The sequence below is a fragment of the Anomaloglossus baeobatrachus genome, chromosome 3 (assembly GCF_048569485.1).
Source record: "Anomaloglossus baeobatrachus isolate aAnoBae1 chromosome 3, aAnoBae1.hap1, whole genome shotgun sequence".
Taxonomy (NCBI): Eukaryota; Metazoa; Chordata; class Amphibia; order Anura; family Aromobatidae; genus Anomaloglossus; species Anomaloglossus baeobatrachus.
In genome coordinates this window covers 215797335-215823251 of record NC_134355.1, presented here as the reverse complement: position 1 = coordinate 215823251, position 25917 = coordinate 215797335, and the positions used below count along the sequence as shown (strand labels likewise).

The following is a 25917-nucleotide window of genomic DNA, read 5'->3' as shown; positions in this document are numbered from 1 at the left end:
CCACTTGGGTTAGCCTGCATACCTTTTCGAAGCACTACCAAGTGCATGCTCATGCTTCGGCAGATGCGAGCTTGGGCAGACGCATCCTTCAGGCGGCGGTCGCCCATTTGTGAAGTTAGGTTCTGCCTACTACTTAGTTTTTCTGTTTTTTTCCCACCCAGGGACTGCTTTGGAACGTCCCAAGGTCTGGGTCTCCCAAAGGAACGATAAAGAAAAAGAGAATTTTGTTTACTTACCATAAATTCTTTTTCTTATAGTTCCGTCTTGGGAGACCCAGCACCCTCCCTGTTGCCTGTTGGCAATTTCCTTGTTCCGCGTGTTTTCACCGGCTGTTGTCGTGGACAGAGTCTCCGGTTGTTCCGGCTCTTGCTCTGTTCTACTTGTGTGTGGCTATTCTCCTTCAGCTTTTGCACTAAACTGGCTGTGACTGGCTCACCAGGGGGTGTATAGGCTCAGAGGGAGGAGCTACACTTTTAGGTGTAGTACTTTGTGTGTCCTCCGGAGGCAGAAGCTAAACACCCAAGGTCTGGGTCTCCCAAGACGGAACTATAAGACAAAGAATTTACGGTAAGTAAACAAAATTCTCTTTTTTGTTGTAATTATGGACACTTCTCTATATGAACGAGAAATTTTTAAAATATTGTCCGATGATCAAAGCTATTCAAGTTTGCATGAAGATCCTACCCCGTTGATACAAGAAGGACTTGAAAATTTACTGAATGAAGGTTTTTTATTAGGGGTCCTTTCAGAAAAATTGAGAGAATATCTTTGTCCAAAAAATTCTTGCACTCCTATATTCCATGCCTTACCTAAATGTCATAAGGAGGGTTTTCCTCCCCCATTGCGACCAATCGTTTCAGGAGTTGATTCACTCCGGGAACGATTGGGTGAGTGGGTGGATGACAGATTACAGTCACTTACACAATGTTCTCATAGTTATATTCAGGATTCAAAACATATTCTCAATGTTATGAATATAGTGCGATGGTCCTCTAATTATGTATGGATTACGTGTGATGTCTCTTCATTATACTCATCAATTTCTCATTCTTTGGCATTGAAGTCTATTAAGGAGTATATGAACAGATAAACACACTATTCAGACAAGCTCCAGAATTTTATCTTGGATGCGATTTAATTTTTGTTGCAAAATAATTTTTTCAAATTTTTCTGCCCTTTCTCAGGTCACTTTTTCGACTAATTATAGTATTAATTATCAGCAGATTGTAAAAATTGGCAAAAAATATCTACCAGTTCTATTTTCAGATGAAACTACCAGAAACGTTCTTAGTCCTGGTGTGAACTTTGAATCCAAAAAAGTTTTACTTTGGGAGCTACTATTTCTCCCACAGACTACACAAAAAATACTTAAAAAAAATCTTCATATTGTAGTTGGCTCTCCACCAGGGGTTCTTACCATCGAGGGAGCAAATCTTGTGGATTGTGTCCTTTTATGTCCAATAAAAAAACTATTACTGCTACTGCCATAAAGTTTACACCAATAATCATTTCCTTAATTGTGGAGACGATTTTGTTGTTTATGCCATTACTTGCAGAACTTGCCAGCTCCAATATATTGGATGCACAAGTCGTGCGTTACGCACCAGAATCGCAGAGCATCTGTATGATGCCAAACATATTTCTACCCGTACTCCCTCTAGTGTTTCTCAACATGTGAGATTAGTACATCATGGTGATACCAATCACCTTGAGGTTCATGCATTAAAAAAAGGTTTATAACAACACAAGAGGTGGAGATAGAATTCGGTTACTTCACTATCAGGAAGCTATATTTATATTTCAAATGAATACATCTTTCCCCTCAGGACTAAATAAAAGAATGGATTTATTGTATTTCTATTAAGGGATTCACATATTTTCTTGGTGTTTTTCTCTGGAACTATCTATGCTGCTTTGCATAATTTTTTCAAAAGTCGTCACTTCCTTTGACTATGTACTATTTAAATGCTTTCTAGTTGTTTCCCATGATGATCATGACTAAGGACGATTGCGTCTGAAACGCGTTGATCGGAGAAATTTATTTTTATCCTGTTTTTATTTTTTTAATAAATGTGAAGTGTTATATACACTTCTGAAATTTCTGGACGCTTCTGTGCTGGGATCCGCCTTCTATTGATTGTCTCCAGCCTTCCTCATCCAGCGAGCACCGTCCAGATTCTCCTCTAAGAATTTCCCCTGTTGTGGTGAGCTAATATTCACTTTTTTTAACATTGGAAATAGAGAGACAGACAAGGAAAGAGACAAAGAGATAGGGAGAGACCGAGAGGGACAGAGACTGAGAGAGAAACAGAGAGACAATTACTCTCCCGGGCAACGCCAGGTACTACAGCTAGTGTATATATACATATATCTGTACAAACCACTTCTGCAGCTCCTCCTTTCACAACTGATTTTATGTAGATGCCAAGCTTGTCTTGTCCTGCACCCTGCAAAATAAAAACAAAAAGAAGAGAACTAAGAATGTGAGCTTCAATATGTTGTATTTACATTTGTTTTGAAAAATTTTAAACTTTAGCTTTTTTTCTGAACAAGACATTAATGACTTAACAGCACACACATGTATGTATGAATGTACACATACAGCAGGTGAAATAGGTACTGAATATGTAACCAATTTTCTAAGTGAAAATGTTTCTATAAGTACAATTGATATGAATTTCTCACCAGATGTCGGTAACAACCTATACAATCCATACAGTTAAAGAAATCAAACCATACAGTGCATCTCAATAAATTAGAATATCATCAGAAAGTTAATTTATTTCAGTAATTCAATACAAAAAGGGAAACCCATACCGTATTTTTCGGACTATAGGCTGCTTTACACGGTACGACCGATTGTGCAATTTCACAATCGATCGTACCTGCCCCCGTCCTTTTTGCGTCACGGGCAAATCGCTGCCCGTGGCGCACAAAGTCGGTAACCCCCCGTCACACGTGCTTACCTACCGTCCGACCTCGCTGTGGGCGGCGAACGTCCACTTCCTGGAGTGGGAGGGACATTCGGCGTCACAGCGATGTCACACGGCCACCGGCCAATAGAAGCGGAGGGGCGGAGATGAGCGGGACGTAAACATCCCGCCCACCTTCTTCCTTCCACATAGCCGGCGAGAGCCGCGGGTTCAGGTAAGCGATGTTCATCGTTCCCGGGGTGTCACACGGAGCGGCGTGTGCTACCCCGGAAACGATGAACAATTAAACGATATTATGAAACCTAACGAGCAGTACACAACTCACGATTTGTGAGCGATACTGCGTCGCTAGGTGGTGTCACACAGGCCGGCATCGCAAGCGATGCCGGATGTGCGTCACAAAAACCGTGACCCCGACGATCTATCGCACGATAGATTTTCTGGTGTAAAGCAGCCTTATAAGACGCACCGGACCATAAGACACACCCTGGTTTTAAAGGAGGAAAATAAATAATAATATTTTAAGCAAAAAATGTGGTCATGACACACTGTTATGGGGCGAGGATCTGCTGCTGACACTGTTATGGGGGTAATGTCCCCAAATTCTCTACTAAGGTACCCCAGCCTGGTAATTATCCTCCTGCCTTGTATATACATGTATCTGATGGAGTTAGCATAATACTTTGTAAAAATGAGAATCTGGATTTATTTATGTGCCTTGTATATACAGTATATGTCCCTCATCCTGGTATAAGCCCACATCCTGCTATATACCGTCATCCTGGCATATGGCCGCATCCTGCTATATACAGGCGTATGGCCGCATCCTGCTATATACTGGCATATGGCCCCATCCTGCTATATACCCCCATCCTGCTCATATACTCTCATCCTGCTCATATACCCCCATCCTGCTCATATAACCCATCCTGCTCATATACCCCTATCCTGCTCATATTCCCCGATCCTGTTCATAATAAACCCCCATCCTGCTCATATATCCCCACCTTGCTCATATACCCCCACCCTGCTCATAATATACCCCATCCTGCTCATATACCCCCATCCTGCTCATATACCCCAATCATGCTCATAATATACCCCCTTCCTGCTGATAATATACCCTCATCCTGCTATATGGCCCGCATGCTGTGGCACATAAAAAAAATAAACGTTCATACTCACCTTACCTCATTCCCTGCAGCATCGCTCCTGCTCCGTCTGTGCCAGCAGCAGCGCCACAATTTGGAGCCGGCCACGATTCTTGCAGCATCGCAATGTCTTCCTGTCTGTGCCGGCTGCATGTGGACACGCGCGCAAAGCGATGACGTCATCTCTGTGAGCACCGCTAGTCTCCACACAGCTGCCGCCGGCACGGACAGGAGGACATCGCAGTGCTGCAGGGATCGTGGCCGTTGAGTTATACTGATTCACTGCACCCCGCGCTGATGATGATGCGCGGGGGGTAGTGAATACAGCCGCATGATCACTCCAGGCTGTAGTTGCCAGGGGTGATCATGCGGGCAGGCTGTTTAATATGCGTGCATTCCCCGCCCATCACCCCGCCCACCTGTCAGCGCTGGTTTCAGTGCTGAGAGATGATGGGCGGGATGATAGACGTGCATAATAAATGAGTGGGTGCACGTGGTCACAGCAGGCTGCTACAGCCTGCTCGTGCCGCCGAATACCTGCTCCACCGCAGCACCCTTATTCCTCGCAGCCCTACATTCAGACTATAAGACGCACCCCCCACTTTCCCCCAACATTTTGGGGGAAAAAGTGCATCTTATAGTCCGAAAAAATACGGTATATTATATAGAATCATTACAAACAGAGTGATCTATTTCAAGTGTTTATTTCTGTTAATGACGTTGATTATGGCTTACAGCCAATGAAAACACAAAAGTTATTATATCAAAAAATTAGAATATTATATAAGACCAACTGAAAAAATGATTTTACACTTAGAAATGTTGGCCTATTGAAAAGTAGTTACAGTAAAATGTACTCAATACTTGGTCGGGGCACCTTTTGCATGAATTACTGCATCAATGTGGCGTGGCATGGAGGCGATTAGCCTGTGGTACTGCTGAGGTGTTATGGAAGCTCAGGTAGCTTTGATACCAGTCTTCAGCTTGTCTGCATTGTTGGGTCTGGTGTGTCTCATCTTCCTCCTGACAATACCCCATAGATTCTCTACAAGGTTTAGGCAAGTTTGCTGGCCGATCAAACACAGTGATACTGTGGTTATTAAACCAGGTATTGGTGCTTTTGGCAGTGTGGAGAGGTGCCAAGTCCTGATGATAAATGAGATTTCATTCTGCAAAAAGCTTGTCGGCAGATGGAAGCATGAAGTGCTCTAAAATTTCCTGGTAGACGGATGTGCTGATTTTGGTGTTGATAAAAAACAGTGGGCCTACACCAGCAGATGACATGGCTCTCCAAGCCATCACGGATTATGGAAACTTCCACTAGACCTCAAGCACCTTGGATTGTGTGCCTCTCCACTCTTCCTCCAGACTCTGGGACCTGGATTTTCAAATGAAATGTAAAATTTACTTTCATCTGAAAATATCACCTTGGACCACTGAGCAATAGTCCAGTTATTTTTCTCCTTGGCCTCGGAAAGACGCTTCTGGCGTTTCACAAAGATAGGATTAGATACACAGCTCTGTAGACGGTATCAAAGAGGACAGTATTAGATACTTGGCTCTGCAGACAGTATCACACAGGACAGGATTAGATACACAGCTCTGCAGACAATATCACACAGGATAGGATTAGATACACAGCTCTGCAGACAGTGTCACACAGGACAGGATTAGATACACAGCTCAGCAGACAATATCACACAACAGGATTAGATACACAGCTCTGCAGACAATATCACAGGATAGGACTAGATACACAGTTCAGCAGACGGTATCACAAAGGATAGGATTAGATACACGGCTCAGCAGACGGTATCACACAGGATATGATTAGATACACGGCTCAGCAGACGGTATCACACAGGATAGGATTAGATACACATTTCTGCAGACAGTATCACACAGGACAGGATTAGATACACGGCTCTGCAGATAGTATCACACAGGACAGTATTAGATACACAGCTCAGCAACCAATATCACACAGGATAGGATTAGATACACAGCTCTGCAGACAATATCACACAGGATAGGACTAGATACACAGCTCTGCAGACAGTATCACACAGGATAGGATTAGATACACAGCTCAGCAGACGGTATCACACAGGAAAGGATTAGATACATGGCTCTGCAGACAGTATCACAGAAGATAGAATTGAATACACAGCTGTGCAAACAGTATCACACAGGATAGGATTAGATACACAGCTCTGCAGACAGTATCACACAGGACAGGATTAGAAACATAGCTCTGCAGACAGTATTACACAGGAGAGGATTAGATACACAGCTCTGCAGACAGTATCACCGGTACACATACAGGCTGACAGGTGGCAGGCGAAAGGGAGGGGGAGAGCGGGGGTGTTATTGGAGAACGTAGCAGCGGCGGCAGTGGTGGGGGGCAGAGCGGAGGGAGGGGGTGTCATTGGAGATGGTAACGGCGGGGGTAGGAGAGGTGGTGGCAGGGGGAGGGGGTGTCTTTGGAGACAGAGGCGGTAACGGCGGGGGGGAGGGGCGGCGGCGGCAGCAGTGGCGGGAGGAGAGCGAGGCTGGGTAGAGTGGAGGAAGGGGGTGTCATTGGAGACGGTATTGGCGGGGGGAGGGAAGGAGAGGCGGCCCGACACCTCGTACTCATATATCCCGGCGGTTGACGGGTAAAATGGAGCAAACCGCACACGCTGTGAGCTCTACAAGAATGGCGCTGATTTCCTCCCTCTGCTGTGATCTGGACAGCTCAGGGGGCACCTCCAGGTCACAGCAGACGCCTACTCTAACGTTACTAAATGGGGTCGGATCCCGACCACTTTTCTCTATGCACAGGGGCTGCCATAAAGTTGTGAGTAACTGTCATTACACACAGCAAGTCCAAGATGGCAGCCCTCAGTGCCTTCAGTAAAATTAGAATTAAATAAAAACTAAACAAGCAGTGATTTTAATTTTGTATTAAAAATACTTGATTTCATAATCACTATTTTTAATACAAAAATAAAAAAAACGCAACACCCTACCTTTAACTTGTAGCAGCTTGTGCCATGTACATCCTCAGCAAAGCCACTAATCTTAGTGACTGGCCGCAGGACTGCGCTGTCATTGCAATTAAGGGTAACCAATGGGTCAGAATCATATTTCTGTCTAAACACTACAATACCGCCACCATGTGCCAGTCTTTGTGGTTGCCCATGCGCTACAGAGTCCAATACAAAGTTTTGGTGTTCGTAAGATATCAAAATACGGGGAACCCTACGCCATTTTTTCAAATTATTTATTTTTACACTCCACTTCGGGACCCAGATAGTTAGTGTGAAGGCAACCAATCACATATGCCGGAAGTCTGACTACAACAAATCACAGGAGTTGTCAGAGAGGTTGGGCGGGGGAAGCAGTGAATATTCATAAGGTTTAATGAGCAGACCTGGAAGCAGTGTGACAGACACACGGAAACTCAGCAAGTATAACTCTTGTGCTTTAATCTCCATTTGGCTTCCTTTTTGCCTTTAATTTTTATCTGGGTGACTTAAAGGGAACCTGTCAGCAGATTCTGGGCCTATAAGATGCGGCCACCACCACTGAGATTTTATATACAGCATTCTAACATGCAGTACCTAAGAGCCCAGGCCGCTGTGTAAAATGTAAAAAGCACTTTACAATACTCACCTAAAATGGTCACTGCGGTGGAGGAGGGCCATATGGCGCCTGCTTTCTCCGGTGTCGACGGCTCCTCTTTCGGCCATCTTCGTCCTCCTCCTGAAGCTTGCATGTATGACGCGTCCTACGTCATACACACTCGCCGGTCCCGTGCAGCAGCACTACAATACTTTGATCTGCCCTGCTCAGGACGACAAAGATGAGCGAAAGAGGAGGCGCCGGCACCGGAGAACGAAGATGCCCATCAGACCCACCGCAGTGGCAGTTTAAGGTGAGTATTAAAAAAGTGCTTTTTACGTTCTACACAGCGGCCTGGGCTCTTATGTACAGCATGTTAGAATGCTGTATATAAGAGCTCACTGGTGGTGGCTGCAGCTTAACGGCCCCAAAACTGGTGACAGGTTCCCTTTAACCCGAACAGTAACATGGACTTCCCTGAGAAGTCCGTGCACAGACCCCGAACTTTACAGTTAGGATTGCCTATCACTACTAATGTCCTAAGACTAAGATCTTCTATAATCCGAACCTAACATTTCTGTCTCCAGGACTTCTTTCATGCTGCACCAATTTTCTGGAATGTACTACCCCACATAATCCAGTCAATTCCAAGTATCCTGTTTCAAGTGTGCCATAAACACACATTTAATTAGACTGCCTTATTACTTAACTAATCAACCTTTTATCTCTTATCTCGACGACAGCCTCATTAACCCATTATATTTGTACTGGTATAGATACTTCCTGGTGACTCAATTATTTACTGTCCCTATTTATTACACTGATGGCTGAACTTTACAGGACAAGTACTTTTTTTTACCTTTCGTGTCACCCTATTACCTAACAGAATGTAAGCCTACGAGCAGGGCCGTCACTTCTCTTGGAATGTGTAGGTCTAGGTGTTACTCAGTAAAGTGTTATCTTGTTTGTACTAATATTATCTGAATTGTAAAGAGCTGCAGAATATGTTGGGCCTGAAGTCTTGATCCTGCTGTGAAGCTCAACCACATGTTGAGCTCCATATGAGAACTATGATTTCTCTATATATTGCAATTCTATGGTACGGCAGTATAAAATATAAGTGATCAATCTATTGAAAAAAAGAACACCCAGTTTTAACTGTATTGATAAAATGTTGACTCACCCACTTTTCCTTGCCAAAACAAAAAAAGAGCTCAATTTCAATTAAAATTTAATTTTTATTGATGAAGTTTCAATTTTTTTTTAGACACCCATTAACTGTGAACACACACAAGGGCAGTAGATGATGAGGGGGGAGGAGCTAGATATATGGGGTCCCTATAGCACCCTATGGGACCTTGCTCCTACCTACCAACGGAGGGTGTGACGCCGTAACTGTTTTGGGCACCCCCGTTCCACGTCGGCTCACCCTCTTAACGCCCTAGATAATTAGTGAATTAAAAATAATAATTAATACTACGGATGGCCATATGACAGTACTGGAGTATATTAGGTACAAAGTGCTCATATAATTACACTGCCCAATAAGTAACAGCTCATGATCAGAGAGCCCAGGACAGAAAATCATATATTAAGCCTCAATATTGATAGACTTCAAAGAAAGATTAGTACACAATACATAGTACATAATCTACATTAATATAATGGAGGATCACTTTAACATAATGGAAAATTCTTTTAAATTCCATCAGTCAGTTTTTCCTCCCCAGTCCTGGTGTAATACAAAATGGCAATCACACATGGATTAGACTTCAACATAATCATAATTGCACAGATTTGCACTGCATAAAGTGATATTAATACATATAATGCAATGTTTTAGGGCAATTGTGCAGATGATTTTTAAAGAGCAAAAAAGGAGGGTGTAAATTACCCCACAGGGAAGATAAGATGATTACTTCCCTTTTTTAGCAGCATGCTCTGTATCGCCTCAATGCGTTTCTCCTTTCCATAATATAAGGGTCTTCAGGAGGCTGGAGGATTGTATGCATCAGATGTAGATGGAGGAGTAATCCATGGCTGTATGCCCAGATCAAAGGATGTCCGGGTTTAAATCCAGCGCCAATCAAGGTCACATGGACCCTGTGGCCAATCATAAGCATAGGCTACTGTGTCTCTTGTCTTCCACTGCACATGTCATGACAATCCTGGACACAAAAGGTCCCGGGAGCATGACTGCGCATGCAAGCACATCCTGTAGTACAAGGATTAAGGAGATGACAAGCGTGCCTACGTGCACGTGAGGGGGCGGCATTAACACAACAAACTGAAAAGACACCGCCCACTAACGCCCCCATCGTCATAGAGACGCTTGGGGACGCTGTAGCGATATGGCACGTCCGCGAATTAAGGGTAAGAGTGCTTAGCACACATCTAGATCACGCATGCACGCTCACGCTCCTGCACTCAAGGTATCAGTGCGCTGAGAATATCAGCGCACTTGTCAGAGATATAGTTGTGGAGGCTAAAGCGAGGTGACACGCTAGTGCTGCCCACCTGAACGCCCACATCAAAAGAGGGAGGAATGGAGGCAGCACACGAAAATGTCCCTGAATGTGTCAGATGATATTTTACACTGATACTTATACCAAGCACACAAAGTGTGCCTATGTGTGATACCTGTGTATGCATAAAAAAGGCCCCGTGATATAGGGACATGATTAAATGACCCCATATATTTGTTCCAACAAGTATGCAATCAGGCTACATATTTAAATTATCATAATAGGCAGCACAGATGCTATCAGGCTGCATATGTAAACTGTCATAATGGACAGCACATATACTGTCAGGCCGCATATTTAAAAAATCATAGAGGCCAGCGGTTAAATAATTGTTTATAAGTTAATGCCATTATCAAAGATTAACCCCAAACTGACCAAATGACATATGTTGTCGTTATATGTTATAATGATGGTCAGAAGAAATTGAATCACGGAAACACAGTATAATTACCATAAAGTCACAACCTAAAAGGTATTTTATTTAACGATTTCAGAGACAAAAGGGCATACAATTTTTCTGTATCCACTGAACCGAAGTTATATACAGACGTAACCTCCTCTGACCAAGAATTTTCAGATACAGAAAGGGCGGGCTCGATGGAGATCGCAGTAGAGGCAGGGGTTATAACAACAGGCCATCACGCAGACAGAGATGGCGCAACCAAAGGGGGAATCACGCCTCTTATGGCCCAAATTCAGATTCAAGAGCTTATCAAGGCCCACCACAGACTTCCACAAGCTCCGCCTCATCCTATACGTCCTCCTTGCCTGTTGTCCCCTCTTTTTTAGAGAAGGGAATCCCCAACTCCTACAATCTCAGGAGTAGGGATCAGCCCAATCAAGGACATAAATGACACCCAGGTGATAAACCTCTCCTCACATTCACTTACTGCTGAAATGTTATCTGTTCTTAGGAGGGGCTTGTCCTTTGAGCCCACACAATCTTTTGATAAATTTTCATGGACAAAGGATATCAACCTCTTCTGTAGAAAATTAAAATGGAATTTTTTTTTTAAGAACAATGATCAAGAGCGGTGTGAACAACTGGGTATTGATGCTTCAGACTTGAGGTGGTGTCACACATAGCGACGCAGCAACGATCACGACCAGCGATCTGACCTTATCAGGATCGCTGCTGCGTCATTACATGGTCGCTGGTGAGCAGTCAAACAGGCAGATCTCACCAGCGACAAGCCCCCAGCCAGCAGCGACGCGTGGAAGCGTAACTAAGGTAAATATCGGGTAACCAAGGAAAGCACTTCTCTTAGTTACCCGATATATACCTTAGCTTCTAGCGTCCGCCGCTCTCACGCTGCCAGTGCCGGCTCCCTGTTCCCTGCACTCCTAGCCAGAGTACACATCGGGTTAATTACCCGATGTGTACTCCAGCTACGTGTGCAGGGAGCAGGGAGCCGGCACTGGCAGCGTGAGAGCACACCGCTTAGCACTGGCTCCCCGCACTCCTAGCCAGAGTACACATCGGGTTAATTACCCGATGTGTACTCCAGCTACGTATGCAGGGAGCAGGGAGCCTGCACTGGCAGCGTGAGAGCGGCGGACGCTAGTAACTAAGGTAAACATCGTCTCCTTGCTCCCTTCAGTTCGTCGCTCTCTCGCTGTCACACACAGCGATGTGTGCTTCACAGCGGGAGAGCAACGTTCAAAAAATGAAGCAGGACATTCAGCAACAACTGGCGACCTCACAGCAGGGGACAGGTCGTTGCTGGATGTCACACACAGCGACGGGACGTCGCTGCTACGTCACAGAAAATGGTGACTTAGCAGCGACATCGTTGTCGTCATCGCTCTGTGTGACACCACCTTTGGAGGGGATTAATATTTTGACCGAGCTTCTGGAAGAAGGGGAACGGGATAGAGGTTGGGGACCCTTTACGGGACTCAAAAACAGGAGTCAGAGACTACCGCCATCCAGTGACCTGTCAAGTATTGATATTTTTTTTGAAAGTGGTCGAGGATGACATCTTCAAGATCCATGGGAGTATTGATATCTATAACCTCAATGAAGGTGAGAGGGAGGCTTTGCTCAAAAATAATCAGACTATCATCATAAAACCCTCGGATAAGGGGGGTAACTTGGTGGTGATTCAAGGACCATGGACCCTATAGGGGTATGTGTCGGTCCCTCTTGAATGAATAGACTACCTATGAGGTATTAAAAACCGATCCAACAAGCCCTTTTTTATTAGAACTTTTACGGGTATTTTGGATCAGGCTCTTGAGGCACATGTGATCTCCAAGAATGAACACGAATTCATGTTACCAATTAGACCCACAATAGCAACTTTTTATGCACTCCCAAAAATTTACAAGGGGCACCCCCCACTAAAGGGGCGCCCTATAGTGTCTGGAGTAGGGTCCATCACCCAAAACATAGGGATCTATACTGATGAGATCCTTAAGCACGGGGCGGCACGGTGGCTCAGTGGTTAGCACTGTAGTCTTGCAGCGCTGGGGTCCTGGGTTCAAATCCCACCAAGGACACCATCTGCAAGGAGTTTGTATGTTCTCCCTGTGTTTGCGTGGGTTTCCTCCGGGTACTCCGGTTTCCTCCCACACTCCAAAGACATACAGATAGGGACTCTAGATTGTGAGCCCCAATGGGGACAGTGTTGCCAATGTATGTAAAGCGCTGTGGAATTAATAGCGCTATATAAATGAATAAAATTATTATTATTATTATTAATTATTATTAAGCCTTTTGTCCTTAACTTCCCATATTACATTCGTGACACCTCTGACTTACTTTCTAAGATTGATGGGGTAACTGTGGAAGCCGGGATGTTTTTGGCATACATTGACGTGGAGGTGTTATACAGCTCCATACCTCATCAGGTATAAAGGTGTTGATGCAGTACAACATTTTTTACGCTCCAGGGCAGTGTATCTCCAGGCCCATAACAACTTGGTGCTTAAACTTTCTACGGGATCGCTTTCGACAAAGGGGTTATCCTGATGCTGTCTTACGGGGATCAGGGTTATAGGCACTTTTGATTGCCAGTTAGAGAGGATCTTCGGTATACTTCGGAAACATTGGGGGATTCTATTGGCGGATCCGGATATATGTGATAGTGGAGGCTCACTCAGGGACCAATTGGTCCACAGCCACCATCAGAGACCAGCCCCGCCAGGTACGTGGCTGGATAGAAGACATATCGGGTGCTTCCGGTGCGGAGATTGCAAATACTGCAACTGGATCTCGCAAACAAAGATAATTGTCAGTGCCAGTACAGGCAAAAAATATTCTATTAGAGATTTTTCCAACTACAAGACCAGTAGGGTGGTCTATATGGCCACGTGTAAATGCCCTTTAAACTATGTGGGCAAGACCACAAGAGAATTGCGCAGACGTGTCAGGGAACATCTGGGGGATATCAAACACAAAAGGGATACCCCCTGGCACGGCACATCTGGGAATTCCATCAGGGCGATAACAGATCAATCTCTTTTGTTATCCTTGAAGTCATTAAACCTGGCCCCAGGGGGGGTGACCTGGATAAAAGGATTTTACAGAGAGAGTGTCGGTGGATTTACTACCTGAAAACACAAGCCCCATTGGGTCTAGATGACAGATTGACATACTCCATTTCTTTAGATACTGTTCTCTTTATGCTCTCTAAAGGATGTACTTGATTTGATGTGTTCTGCTTGTTATGGAACAGTAATTTAATAATTCATACTATCTATTCGGATTGGAAACCCCTCCGTTATTGCCCTGTGATTAGGGATTTACGGACAAAAAAATACCTTTTAGGTTGTGACTTTATGGTAATTATACTTTGTTTCCGTGATTCATTTTCTTCTGACCATAATTATAACATATAACGACAAAATATGTCATTTGGTCAGTTTGGGGTTAATCTTTGATAATGGCATTAACTTATAAACAATTATTTAACCGCTGCCATGATTTTTTTTAAATATGCAGCCTGACAGTGTATGTGCTGTCCATTATGACAGTTTACATATGCAGCCTGATAGCATATGTGCTGCGTATTATGATAATTTAAATATGTAGCCTGATGGCATACTTGTTGGAACAAATATATGGGGTCATTTATTCATCTCCCTATATCATGAGGACGTTTATATGCACACAGGTGTCACACATAGGCACACTTTGTGTGCTTGGTATAAGTATCAGTGTAAAATATCACCTGACACATTCAGGGACATTTCCGTGTGCTGCCTCCATTCCTCCCTCTTTTGATGTGGGCGTTCAGGTGGGCGGCACTAGCGTGTCACCTCGCTTTAGCCTTCACAACTATATCTCTGACAAGTGCGCTGATATTCTCAGCGCACTGATACCTTGAATGCAGGAGCGTGAGCGCGATCTAGATGTGTGCTAAGCACTCTAACCCTTAATTCACGGACGTGCCATATCGCTACAGCGTTCCCAAGCGTCTCTATGACGATGGGGGCGTTAGTGGGCGGTGTCTTTTCAGTTTGTTGTGTTAATGCCAACCCCTAACGTGCACGTAGGCACGCTTGTCATCTCCTTAATCCTTGTACTACAGGATGTGCACGCATGCGCAGTCATGCTCCCGGGACCTCTAGTGTCCAGTATTGTCATGACATGCGCAGTGGAACACAAGAGACACAGTAGCCTATGATTATGATTGGCCGCAGAGTCCATGTGACCTTGATTGGCGCTGGATTTAAACCCGGACATCATGTGATCTGGGCATACAGCCATGGATTACTCCTCCATCTACATCTGATGCATACAATCCTCCAGCCTCCTGAAGACCCTTATATTATGGAAAGGAGAAACACATTGAGGCGATACAGAGCATGCTGCTAAAAAGGGAAGTAATCATCTTATCTTCCCTGTGGAGTTATTTACACCCTCCTATTTTGCTCTTTAAAAATCATCTGCATGATTGCCCTAAAACATTGCATTATATGTATTAATATCACTTTATGCAGTGCAAATCTGTGCAATTATGATTATGTTGAAGTCTAATCCATGTGTGATTGCAATATTGTACCACACCAGGACTGGGGAGGAAAAACTGACTGATGGAATTTAAAAGAATTTTCCATTATGTTAAAGTGATCCTCCATTATATTAATGTAGATTATGTACTGTGTACTAATCTTTCTTTGAAGTCTATCCATATTGAGGCTAAATATATGATTTTCTGTCCTGGGCCTTCTGATCATGAGCTGTTATTTATTGGGCAGTGTAATTATATGAGCACTTTGTACCTAATATACTCCAGTACTGTCATATGGCCATCCGTAGTATTAATTATTATTTTTGATTCACTAATTATCTAGGGCGTTTAGAGGGTGAGCCGACATGGAATGGGGGCGCCCAAAACAGTTACGGTATCACACCCTCCATTGGTAGGTAGGAGCAAGGTCCCATAGGGTACTATAGGGACGCCATATATCTAGCTCCTCCTCCTCATCTACTGCCCTTGTGTGTGTTCACAATTAATGGGTGTCTAAAATTTTTTTAAAGTACATCAATAAAAATTAAATTTTAATTGAAATTAAGTTTTTTTGTTTTGGCATATATTGTACTCAATTCGGTTATACTGTATATGGTCTTTTGAATGAATTCACCCACTTTCCTTATTAAAAAGTAAATTAAAAAAAATAAAAATACAATATTTGGTGTTGTCTAAAAAAAATAAATTATCGAAAATTTAAATTACTGAAACTATACTTTACATTTTGAAAACAAATGTAAAAAATTAATTAATGAAATCACTAGTATCATCACACTTCCCAAAAAAGAATATAATATGAAGCAATTAAAAGGTCATATGTACTCCATACTTGTATAAATGGAAATGTCAGCCTAAAGTGCAAAAAACAGGCCATTGCCCAGCTTCATCTGCTTATGCAAGAACATAGGCAGAGACCTGTCAATCGAGGGTAATGGCCAAATTTAAGCTGCCGGTGACCCACCTGTCCTACTAGGCAGCTTGGTCCACAGCAGTCATTAAAACCCTTTCCCACATTTGACGTACTGGTATATGTTGTATTTTGTGGTGACTTCCAGCAAATGCATGTACCAATATGTAATAGCGATCGTGCAGGCATAGGAGCTGTGCTTGCATGATCACCTCTGGGAACTTGGTGTAAGTACTAGCCGAGCTCCAGCTGTCATAGCCAATGACAGTCCTTTCACCGCCCCAGGTTGTTTAACGTCCTAAATGCTGCGATCAATAGCGATAACATTTAGGAGGCTTTGGAGGGTGACCTTCTCAGACTCAATCATGACCCTAGTGGCATGATCCAATGGTAGTCATGACGAAACTCTGGATCTGACCGCTACATTGGCCTGTTAGACCATCCCAACAGTAGGGTCTAAAAGGCTTCTGTCAGGTGTAATTGCTTGTGTAATGCAATACATTATAACAGTGATCAAAAATGTAAAAGTCCCATATAGAAACTAAGATAAAAAAATTGAAAATTTTAAAAAAATAAATTAAAATATTTTAAAATAATCACAAAATGAAGAATTAAAAAATGTATTATACCAATAAATACAATGTTTATGCAATCACAGGAATAAATGAAAATAAAAAGTATGCATATTTGATATCATCAAATCCAGAATGACCTGATCTATAAAACGATCACACTATTTAACTCCTCCAGTAAACACAGTAAAAAAAAAAAGTGGCAAAAGGCAATGTTTTTTCATACTGCTGAAATAAAGTGTAATAAAACACAATCAAAAAAGGTATTGCTTAACACTACACAAGACCAAACCCGATCAGTGTTTGGGCCGAACGCAAAATCTACAAACAAAAAAATCCCAGAGCTTGATGTGTGCTGACCACTGGTGCAAGCTTGGTGTTCAGCAGCATGATCTGATATAGTGTGCAGCCATCCCCCAAAATGTAAAAACCCCATCCACCTTCCCCCAGAAGTGTTCTGTTTATGGCTGGCAGTATGTGGGAAGAGACCCGAACTGACAATCAGTAACTTCCATTGGGGTTCGGGTCAAGTCTAAACCCGTGGAGGTTTGGTTCAGCAGCATCTGCTGAAACGAACTTACAGGGCATCTTTACTGAAAACCTCATGTTGTCCCACAAAAAAAAAGCTATAGCTCTCAGAATATAATGATGCAAAAGAAAAAAATGTTTGTGTATAACTAATTTTATTGTGTTATATTGGCAAAAGCCAAAACATAAAAAAAATTATAAATTTGGTATCACTAATCATATGGTGAATGATGTAAAGAAAGCAAAAGAAAAAAAAATCCTTAATTGCTGGCTTTTTGTTCGTTCTGGCTCTCAAAAATCAGACTAGAATATTGGCTGAGCCAAGGTTAACAGCACCTGCCGTTGGGCTCATAGAGGAAAGACGCACTGTTAACTGTTCTTCATTATTTGGGCACTGTGTTTTCACATTGTTTGGGCTTTCTGTTGGAACTGTTTGGTACTTTGTGGTGGTGTGTATTTGTATTTGTTATGCATTTGTTGCCTGTGTTGCGTATCTTGTCTTTTTGCCTGTACTGTGAATTTGCTGTTTTTGTTGTGTATTTAATGTGTTGGTAGGAATGAGGTGTCTGTATTTTGTTTTTGTTGTCTGTGTTGTGTATTTAATGTGCATATTGTGTATTTGTGTTGTGTATTTGATGTATGCATTGTATTTTGTTGACCATATTGTGTATTTCCTGTCTGTATTGTGTATTTGATGTCTAAATTTTGTATTTGAGGTCTAAATTGTGTACTTTGTTTAAATTGTGAATTTGTCTGTGTTGTGTATTTGGTTGTATTTTATATTTGATGTAGGTATTTGTTTTGTATATCTGTATTGTGTATTTGTTGTGTGCATCAATGATGTTGAAAGCCATGACATCGGCAATGTATTCTGCCATCATGGACACCTCAGGCAGATCGGTTTCAACTGAGGTACCAAACGAAGCACATTTTCCAATGCCAGCACTGGCAAGAGGACATTGCACAATAAGGCGGTTTGTATTGACAACATACAATCTCATTTAGTGTGGCTCCTTCAAAGGAGGCACATTACTGAGAGGAAGAAAGGCCTAGCAATATACTTCTGAGCTATGCCAAGAAAACTTGATGGAGAGTACAACTATAAAATTCTGATATAGAGCACAACTACAGGAGGGCTCCAAGCAGAACACTTAGATCGGAACTATACCCGTGGGACAGCTCCTAGCACGCACCGAGACACAGTGGAGGTAAGGCCTTCTCCCCCAGAGAAGGAGACCCTTGGCCCCCCTCCCTGAAATGCCATAGCACCTCCACATAGTCAGAGTGCAGCCCTGAGTCTCACCTTCAGTGCTGTCCCAGTTCAGACACAGGAGAGAAGGAGGCATTTTCAAGTGATGGAGTGGTTGTACCCCAGAGGTACAGCAGCTGTGATTGCGCCCCACTCGGTACACCAGGGCTCCATGTGGGCGACGCCATTTTGCAGGCTTTGAGAGCTGAAGAAGAAGGCGGGAAACTGTGCTGCAGTTGCCTTAAAAAAAACAAAAAAGCTTTTACAGAGCTCTGCACTGCCACCTGCTGGATAAAGCTTTTCTCTAAGTGCTCGGCTGAAAAAAGGTCTGCACTGACACCTAGTGGACATTCCTTGGCTCCCTGCACATTACCCTATCGCCACCTGGTGGTCACTGTGACACTGACTTGCTGCAAAGAAAACACCGCATGAGGGAGCTGTGAAGGAGTAATGTAACCCTGTATAATGTCTGAATAGAGGGGAGGCTCATTCTACCGCCCGAATAGAGGAAATAAGTGGACAGCTACAACTTTAATAGTCTCATATATATAAGGAATACTGAAAAGAGACATAATACACTGCACTGACTGAGTAACGATCTGACTGGGCTGAGGAGGAAAAGAGGACCAGGGTGGTCAATCAGATTAAGAAGGGGACAGCCGTCTGTGACTCCTTACTAAGAAAAACTGTGCTGTGAGAGATCCTATGCCACCTAAGGCACAAAGACAATCAACCCTTAAAGGCAGTCAGGCGAAAAATAAAAGTACGTGGTCGGATCCATTGGATATGGACCTAGACACTACGCCTTCACTGTCTGCTCTGGTGTCTCAGCAGGAGGACGGGGGAGGGTCACGTGACTCCCCATCAGAGACTGAGTTGGGAGATATGGAACACCATTTTGACCATAGAAGATTTAAACAGTATCTGGATCTCCTTCCTACCAAGGAAGACTTCAAATCCCTGATCTCAGAGGTGAAAGAAACCTGTAAGTCAGAAATTAACTCAATCCGTCAAGATGTTGGGCTACTGGCAGATAGAGTGGACTCAGTGGAAAGGGAACACGATGCCACTAGACAGTACATTATCAAAAAACAGAAAAACGTGACTTCCTATGCTCAGGCTCTGAGTGAAACTAACAAACATCTGGAAGACCTGGATAACAGAGGACGCCGTAATAATATCCGAGTGAGAGGTATCCCTGAAGCCTCGGGTAATGAGGATGTCAATGCCATACTTGAAACCATATTTAACACTGTGCTGGAGTGTCGTATAACTCAAAGGATAAAATTGGACAGAGCACATAGAGCATTACGCCCCAGGGGGCCTCAAAATCAATCTCGTGACATTATCTGCTGCGTCCACGACTTCCAACTAAAAGAGTCCATTATGGCTAAAGCCCGTACCTCAGAGAGAATTGAATATCAAGGGACTCGGATCCAATTATTTCCTGATCTATCTTGGATCACCCTACAGAAAAGGAGACACCTGCAGCCACTACTTGCATCCTTAAAAGATAAGGGCATCCGATATCGCTGGGGGTTCCCATTTGCCCTCATAGCCTCAAAAGATGGTCATACGGCTGTGCTACGCTCAACTCAGGACCTCCCAGCCTTCTGCACTGACCTGGGAATCCCTCCACCAACCCTAGTAGACTGGGAATTAGAGATGCCATCCAATCCACCCCGTCCAGTCTGGCAGCAAGTGGACTCTAGGGGGGAATCTCCCTCATCACGGCCTAAGGCACGACCAGCTCCAACCAACCTGCGATGACAATTTTTATTTATTTTTTCTCTTCTGAGAACTGGAGCCCCTTGTTTCAATCTCTGGTTTCAAGCTGCAGCCCCCTTTGGGGATAATGGGGGGGGTGGCTTCATGCCCTCCTTTGTTTATTACAGGGACTTCCGTTGGTCCTTTCTTTCATAAGTAGCTGTAAACTTTTTTTTTTTTTTTCTCTTTTTTTTGATATTAATATATCTGGTTATGACTCCTCATAAAATTTGCATTGGTTTGCTACTAGGGCAGTGAGAATTGAATACTCACCTCTTGTAGATGTTTTGAATCTAGCTTCCGATACTGACTGCGATAGCAGAGTGTCCATAGCTACAAACCCCCTTCAAGGGTTAGAGTTACCCTGGTTCCTCCTACGGAAGAGTTGGTAAAGAAGGTTAGGGTTTAGATATTGGTAGAGTTTTTTACGTTATGCCAATTTTTTCTTCTTTGACCCTGGCCGGAGAGGACGGTGGCGGAAGTAAAGGCTTTTGCCCATGGCTTCCCTCCTCTCCGGTAATATTTGTGACATGTAAATGTTATGCTCTATATGTTATGTGTTTTGTCATTGTCTTTTCCCATTCCTTATGTGTCTACCCTAATTGTGGTGAGGGAATCTTCTGTACCCCATAGAGAGCCATCCAGCATGGGCCTTTAGGCAGTTGTGAGATGGGCAATACCCGGTTATCCTTCGTATGTAATGCTAATTTTGCATTATACTACTACAACTTAAAATATGGTTAAAATTTTAACGTTAAGTGTTAAGGGTTTAAACTCAAACATTAAGAGGCGTATGGCGCTTGGTGAGATGCGGACCCAGCGAGCTGATGTGGTTTTCTTGCAAGAAACGCACTTGAACCTCAATGGGAACTGCAATTTCGCTAAACATCTGTACCCCACGATTTTTTTAGCTTCCCAGGAAAGGAAAAAAGCCGGTGTGGCGATTTTGATATCAAGGACCTGTCCCGTTCAAGTTACGACCTCCTTGGCAGACCCACAGGGTAGGTACCTTATCCTACAAGGGACATATAAGGATCTTCCGATCATTTTGTGTAATATTTACGCCCCTAATACCTCCCAGATCCTCTTTTTGAACCAGGTATTCCTCAAACTCACACGTGGATTGTGGGTGGAGATTTTAACACTATTTTCTCTGACTCTCTAGACAGGTTGACCATTAACCATCAATTGTCGAGCCCGTCTCAGCGTAAATTGACAGCTGCCTTTCGAAGACTGATCCGCAGGTTTGCCTTATTTGATTTGTGGCAAGTTAAACATCCCTTTAGAAAAAACCTTTACCTTCTACTCTCCCCCTCATGGTACACACACCAGGATCGACTTCTTCGGCAAGATTCAAGCCCTTAGATTGACGAGCAATGTGGATATTGGTGCAATAACGTGGTCAGACCACATGCCAATGACTCTCACTCTACATCAGACATCGCCACGCACAAAAGTCTGCCACTGGAGGCTCAATGAGTCCCTCCTCAAGAGAACTCCCTACAGAGACAAACTTGAAGCAGGACTGATAGAATACTTCAAGAACAACGAGGGGTCAGTGCCTAATTTTTCTATGGTTTGGAAAGCCCATAAGGCAGTCTTTAGAGGGCAATGCATAGCATTAAGCTCCTGTATCAAAAAAGATAGACTTTATCAGAGAGATCAGCTCCTCAGAAGTCTCAGAGACAAAGAAAATAGGATGACCCTTAACCCATCAATATGTACCCTTAGAGGTATAGTAAAGACTTGTGCCCAACTGAAGGGCCTAGAAGTCAATATAACAGAAAAATTACTACTTTATAGCAGGCATAAATAATATGACAAAGGAAATAAATGTCACTCCCTTTTTGCTCGCCAACTTAGAGAGGATAGGGGGAACTCATCCGTTTATGCCTTGAGAGATTCGGGGGGGAATATTTTCTATGACCCCACTAAAGTTGCAAAGATTTTTCAGGATTATTTGTCAAGATTGTATTCTTTGCCCAGCACTCTTCCTACAGACCCAGGAAAGCAGAGGGAGCTAATCCACTCCTTTCTTGAGCAGTGTAAGTTGCCTACTCTTACTCAGAGTGCTGCAAATACACTGAATAAAGAAATCACGTGTGAAGAAGTAGAAGAGGTGCTTAAATTACTTCCTAATGGAAAATCACCGGGTCCAGATGGTCTGACATATTTTTACTACAAGGCATTTGCGGATCGACTCACCCCCTATTTAGTTAAATTATTTAATAGCTTCCTCACGGGCTCCCCTATACCTACAAGTATGTTACATTCTTATATTACGCTCATACCCAAACCGGGGAAGGATGCTATGGAATGTGCCAATTATAGGCCCATAGCACTCCTTAATGCTGATTTGAAAATCTTTACTAAACTACTGGCTCTACGTCTTTCGGTCCTGCTCCCTCACCTAATACACAAAGACCAGGTGGGTTTTGTCCTATGTAGGCAAGGGGGGGACAATACCAGGAAGATTATTGACTTAGTAGAAGTTGTTAATAAGACAGAGACTGAAGCACTCCTTCTTAGTTTGGATGCAGAGAAGGCGTTTGATCGTCTCAGGTGGCCATCATTTTGGAATCTCGGGTGCATTTATTACAGCCCTGAAAAGTTTATATTCATGCCCCTCAGCATTGGTCAAACTTCCTTATGCCGCCCTTTCAGATACAGAATGGCACTCGTCAGGGATGCCCTTTGTCCCCCCTGCTCTTTGTTATGTGCATTAAGCCATTGGGTGCTGCTATTCGCATTGACCCTAATATACGTGGAGTAATGGTGAGAGACAAGGAGTTTAAGCTATCCTTATATGCGGATGATGTCCTATTGATTTTGTCCCAACCACATACCACCCTCCCGAATTTGCATTCCCTATTGCTACAATTTCGAAGGCTGTCAGGGTATAGGGTCAACCAGAGCAAAACGGAAGCCCTGCCTATTAATATTCCACAGGGGCGAGTTTCCTCCTTACAGGAAAACTACAATTATAAATGGAAAAATATATCCTTGACATACCTGGGGATACAACTAACATCTAAGTATAAGCTCTTGTAGCAGCAGAACTATCCTAGTTTATTTACTGAGATAAAAAGACTCCTGCTCAATTGGAACAAGCTCCCATTTTCTCTGTTTGGAAGAATCTCTGCAGTCAAATTGTCTGTCCTGCCGAAGCTACTTTACCTTATTTGAGACCCTTCCGGTGTGTGTACCATACAAAGAGTTGCGCAACATTCAGTCTAGTATACTTCAATTTGTTTGGGCCCACAAGAGACATAGAATCAAGAAAACTACTTTGTTTGACAGTAAACTGAGAGGAGGCCTAGGGGTTCCTGATATTACTAGGTACTATTGGGCAGTACACTTACGTCACATCCCTGCATGGTCTAATCGCAGTGCCTTCTCTAGATTGATGGAAATAGAAAAGTTATGGCTCGCCCCAATACTCCCCAATTCCTACCTCTGGGGCACCTCATCAAACAAGCCTGACCCACATACTCTGGGCCCTATAGCCTTCACGAAGAGGATATGGGACTGTTGTGTCAAAAAGTTTCCACTTAAATCTGAACACTCTCCATTGACTTCTTTTCTGTTTAATCCCAGAATGCCAGACGGTATGCAGGGTACAGCGATTATGACATGGTTTGACAGGAAATGCTTTTGCTTTGCGGACATAGTAGACGCACTTTCCAGAGTCCTCCCCTACGCCACCATAGCTGATAAATTTAATCTCCCTGGCAATTCCCAATATCGGTATTTACAAATTATACACCTGATGCACTCCCTTTTTACCTCCTTAGAAGTCTCTATCCCTACACTTTTTGAGAGATTATGCAGAGCTGGGGTCTCTACTAAAGGCCTCATCTCAGATATATACCGTATTTTAATTACCCCCTACCCAGAAGATAAGCCAGATCATACATATATGAGGAAATGGGAAGATTTCCTTGGTGAAACCATTCCCCTGTGTATGTGGAAACGGATCTGGGATACTGCCTCTAAGACATCCTCATGCTATGTCTATAAGGAAAATCAGAATAAATTACTCATGTATTGCATGTATTGGTATCACACCCCATCACTACTACATAAACTAAACCCAGCTATACCTGACAATTGCTGGAGGTGTGGAGCTACAGGAGGAGACATACCACACATATTCTGGGTATGCCCCATTATCCAGTGCTTCTGGAGGTTGGTGCAATCCCTTATTTATAAAAGTAACTGGCCTTCGGGTTCCCCTGGATAGTAAATTCTATATATTAAATATACCACTTGTTCAGCTGGGGAAAAGAGTGAAGCGGTTATTGTTACATATCACTACAGCAGCTAGATGTCTAATTGCCCGTAACTGGAGGTTAGCCCATCCACCCTCACTTACAGATCTCCATTCTCGGATCCAAGATGTGAGAAGGATAGAGTATTTATCTGCCCTGTCAAATAACACGGTAGTTCATGTTGAGAGCGTTTGGTCACTTTGAGACAAATATTGGGCCAATAAAGAATAATAGTAAGGTATGGTTTTGATGGAAGCCTGATATATCCACCCTCACCACTTCACCCCCCCCCCTCCTTATATCTCCTTGTCTAGTATTGTTTTGTTTGTCTTGTCACATTCCCCGTTTTTATTGTATTAGTGGATAGTATGATATGTACACTGATTCTCGGTTTACAGTTATTGCTCATATGCTTGTGAGACATATCTATGCATTCATGTACTTTTTCCGTGTCTGTTTTTAAAAAATTTAATAAAACATTAAGTTATAAAAAAAAAAAAAATTCTGATATAGTGGTGGAAGATGCACCCCAAGGTTGGAAGGCATTCAACAAGATACTGGGGAAAAACTGATGATTGACCCGAGAATGATTAAGTCTCATGCAGTGTGAGGATTAAAGCCGAAATGTCATCTTGATGCTGACAAAGGTTGGTCGAAAAAGATCAAAAGCTATAAAGGAATCGGTTCAGAACTTGAAATGTACAAACAATGCATCAAGTCAAATGACACAGTCAAAGCCGAAAAGGACAGGAGTCGACATTTCCAGTCAATCGGACAGTGGGTATACTGTTCTTGTTAACTGAAGATTGGTAGACACTGCCCTGAAGTACAATGCAGTCAGTGATAGAGTCATCTCGATACAACTACAAGGAGTTCCAATCCATGTCATAGTTATACCAGTCTACTCACCAACAACAAATGCAGAGGAGGACAAACTATTCTACGATCAAGTTCAAGAAGAAATCTACAAGATATCAAAACAATACTTACTCATTATCATGGAAGACTTGAATGCCAAAGTGGGCCATGTCAAACATGGAACTGTTGTTGGAGACTTTGAACTTGGTGAATGAAACAAGGCAGGAAGAAGATTCATTGAGTTTTGTTGCAAATCAACTGTCCCTCATGGACATCTTCTTTCAAAATCACAAATGGAGACTCTACACATGGACTTCACCGAATGGGGCCAATAAGAGTTAGCGTGACTACATATGGGTTAGCCAAAGATGGAAATCGTTGATCATTATTGCAAAGCTGACTCAAGAACTGATCATGAATGTTTGTCAAAGATTAGAGTCACGCTGCACAAATGGACTACACAACAGACTGGCTCCAACTTCAAATTCACACACATATCTGAAGTTTTTCTAAATGGTCTGCACAATTAATTTATATCACTTAACATGGATGGAAGAAAGCCTGAGGAATT

At 43.1% G+C, this 25917-nt stretch overlaps 1 protein-coding gene across 7 annotated transcripts in view; it reads right to left on the bottom strand.

Moving 5' to 3' along the window:
* The window catches only part of AFDN (afadin, adherens junction formation factor), a 1370646-nt gene that overhangs the window by 384586 nt on the left and 960143 nt on the right, over positions 1 to 25917 (bottom strand). For all 7 annotated transcript variants that reach the window (XM_075339717.1, XM_075339721.1, XM_075339720.1 and 4 more), the window contains exon 23: positions 2382 to 2447. In XM_075339717.1, the coding sequence (XP_075195832.1) occupies positions 2382 to 2447 (66 nt within the window). The remainder of the gene's footprint in view (positions 1 to 2381; positions 2448 to 25917) is intronic.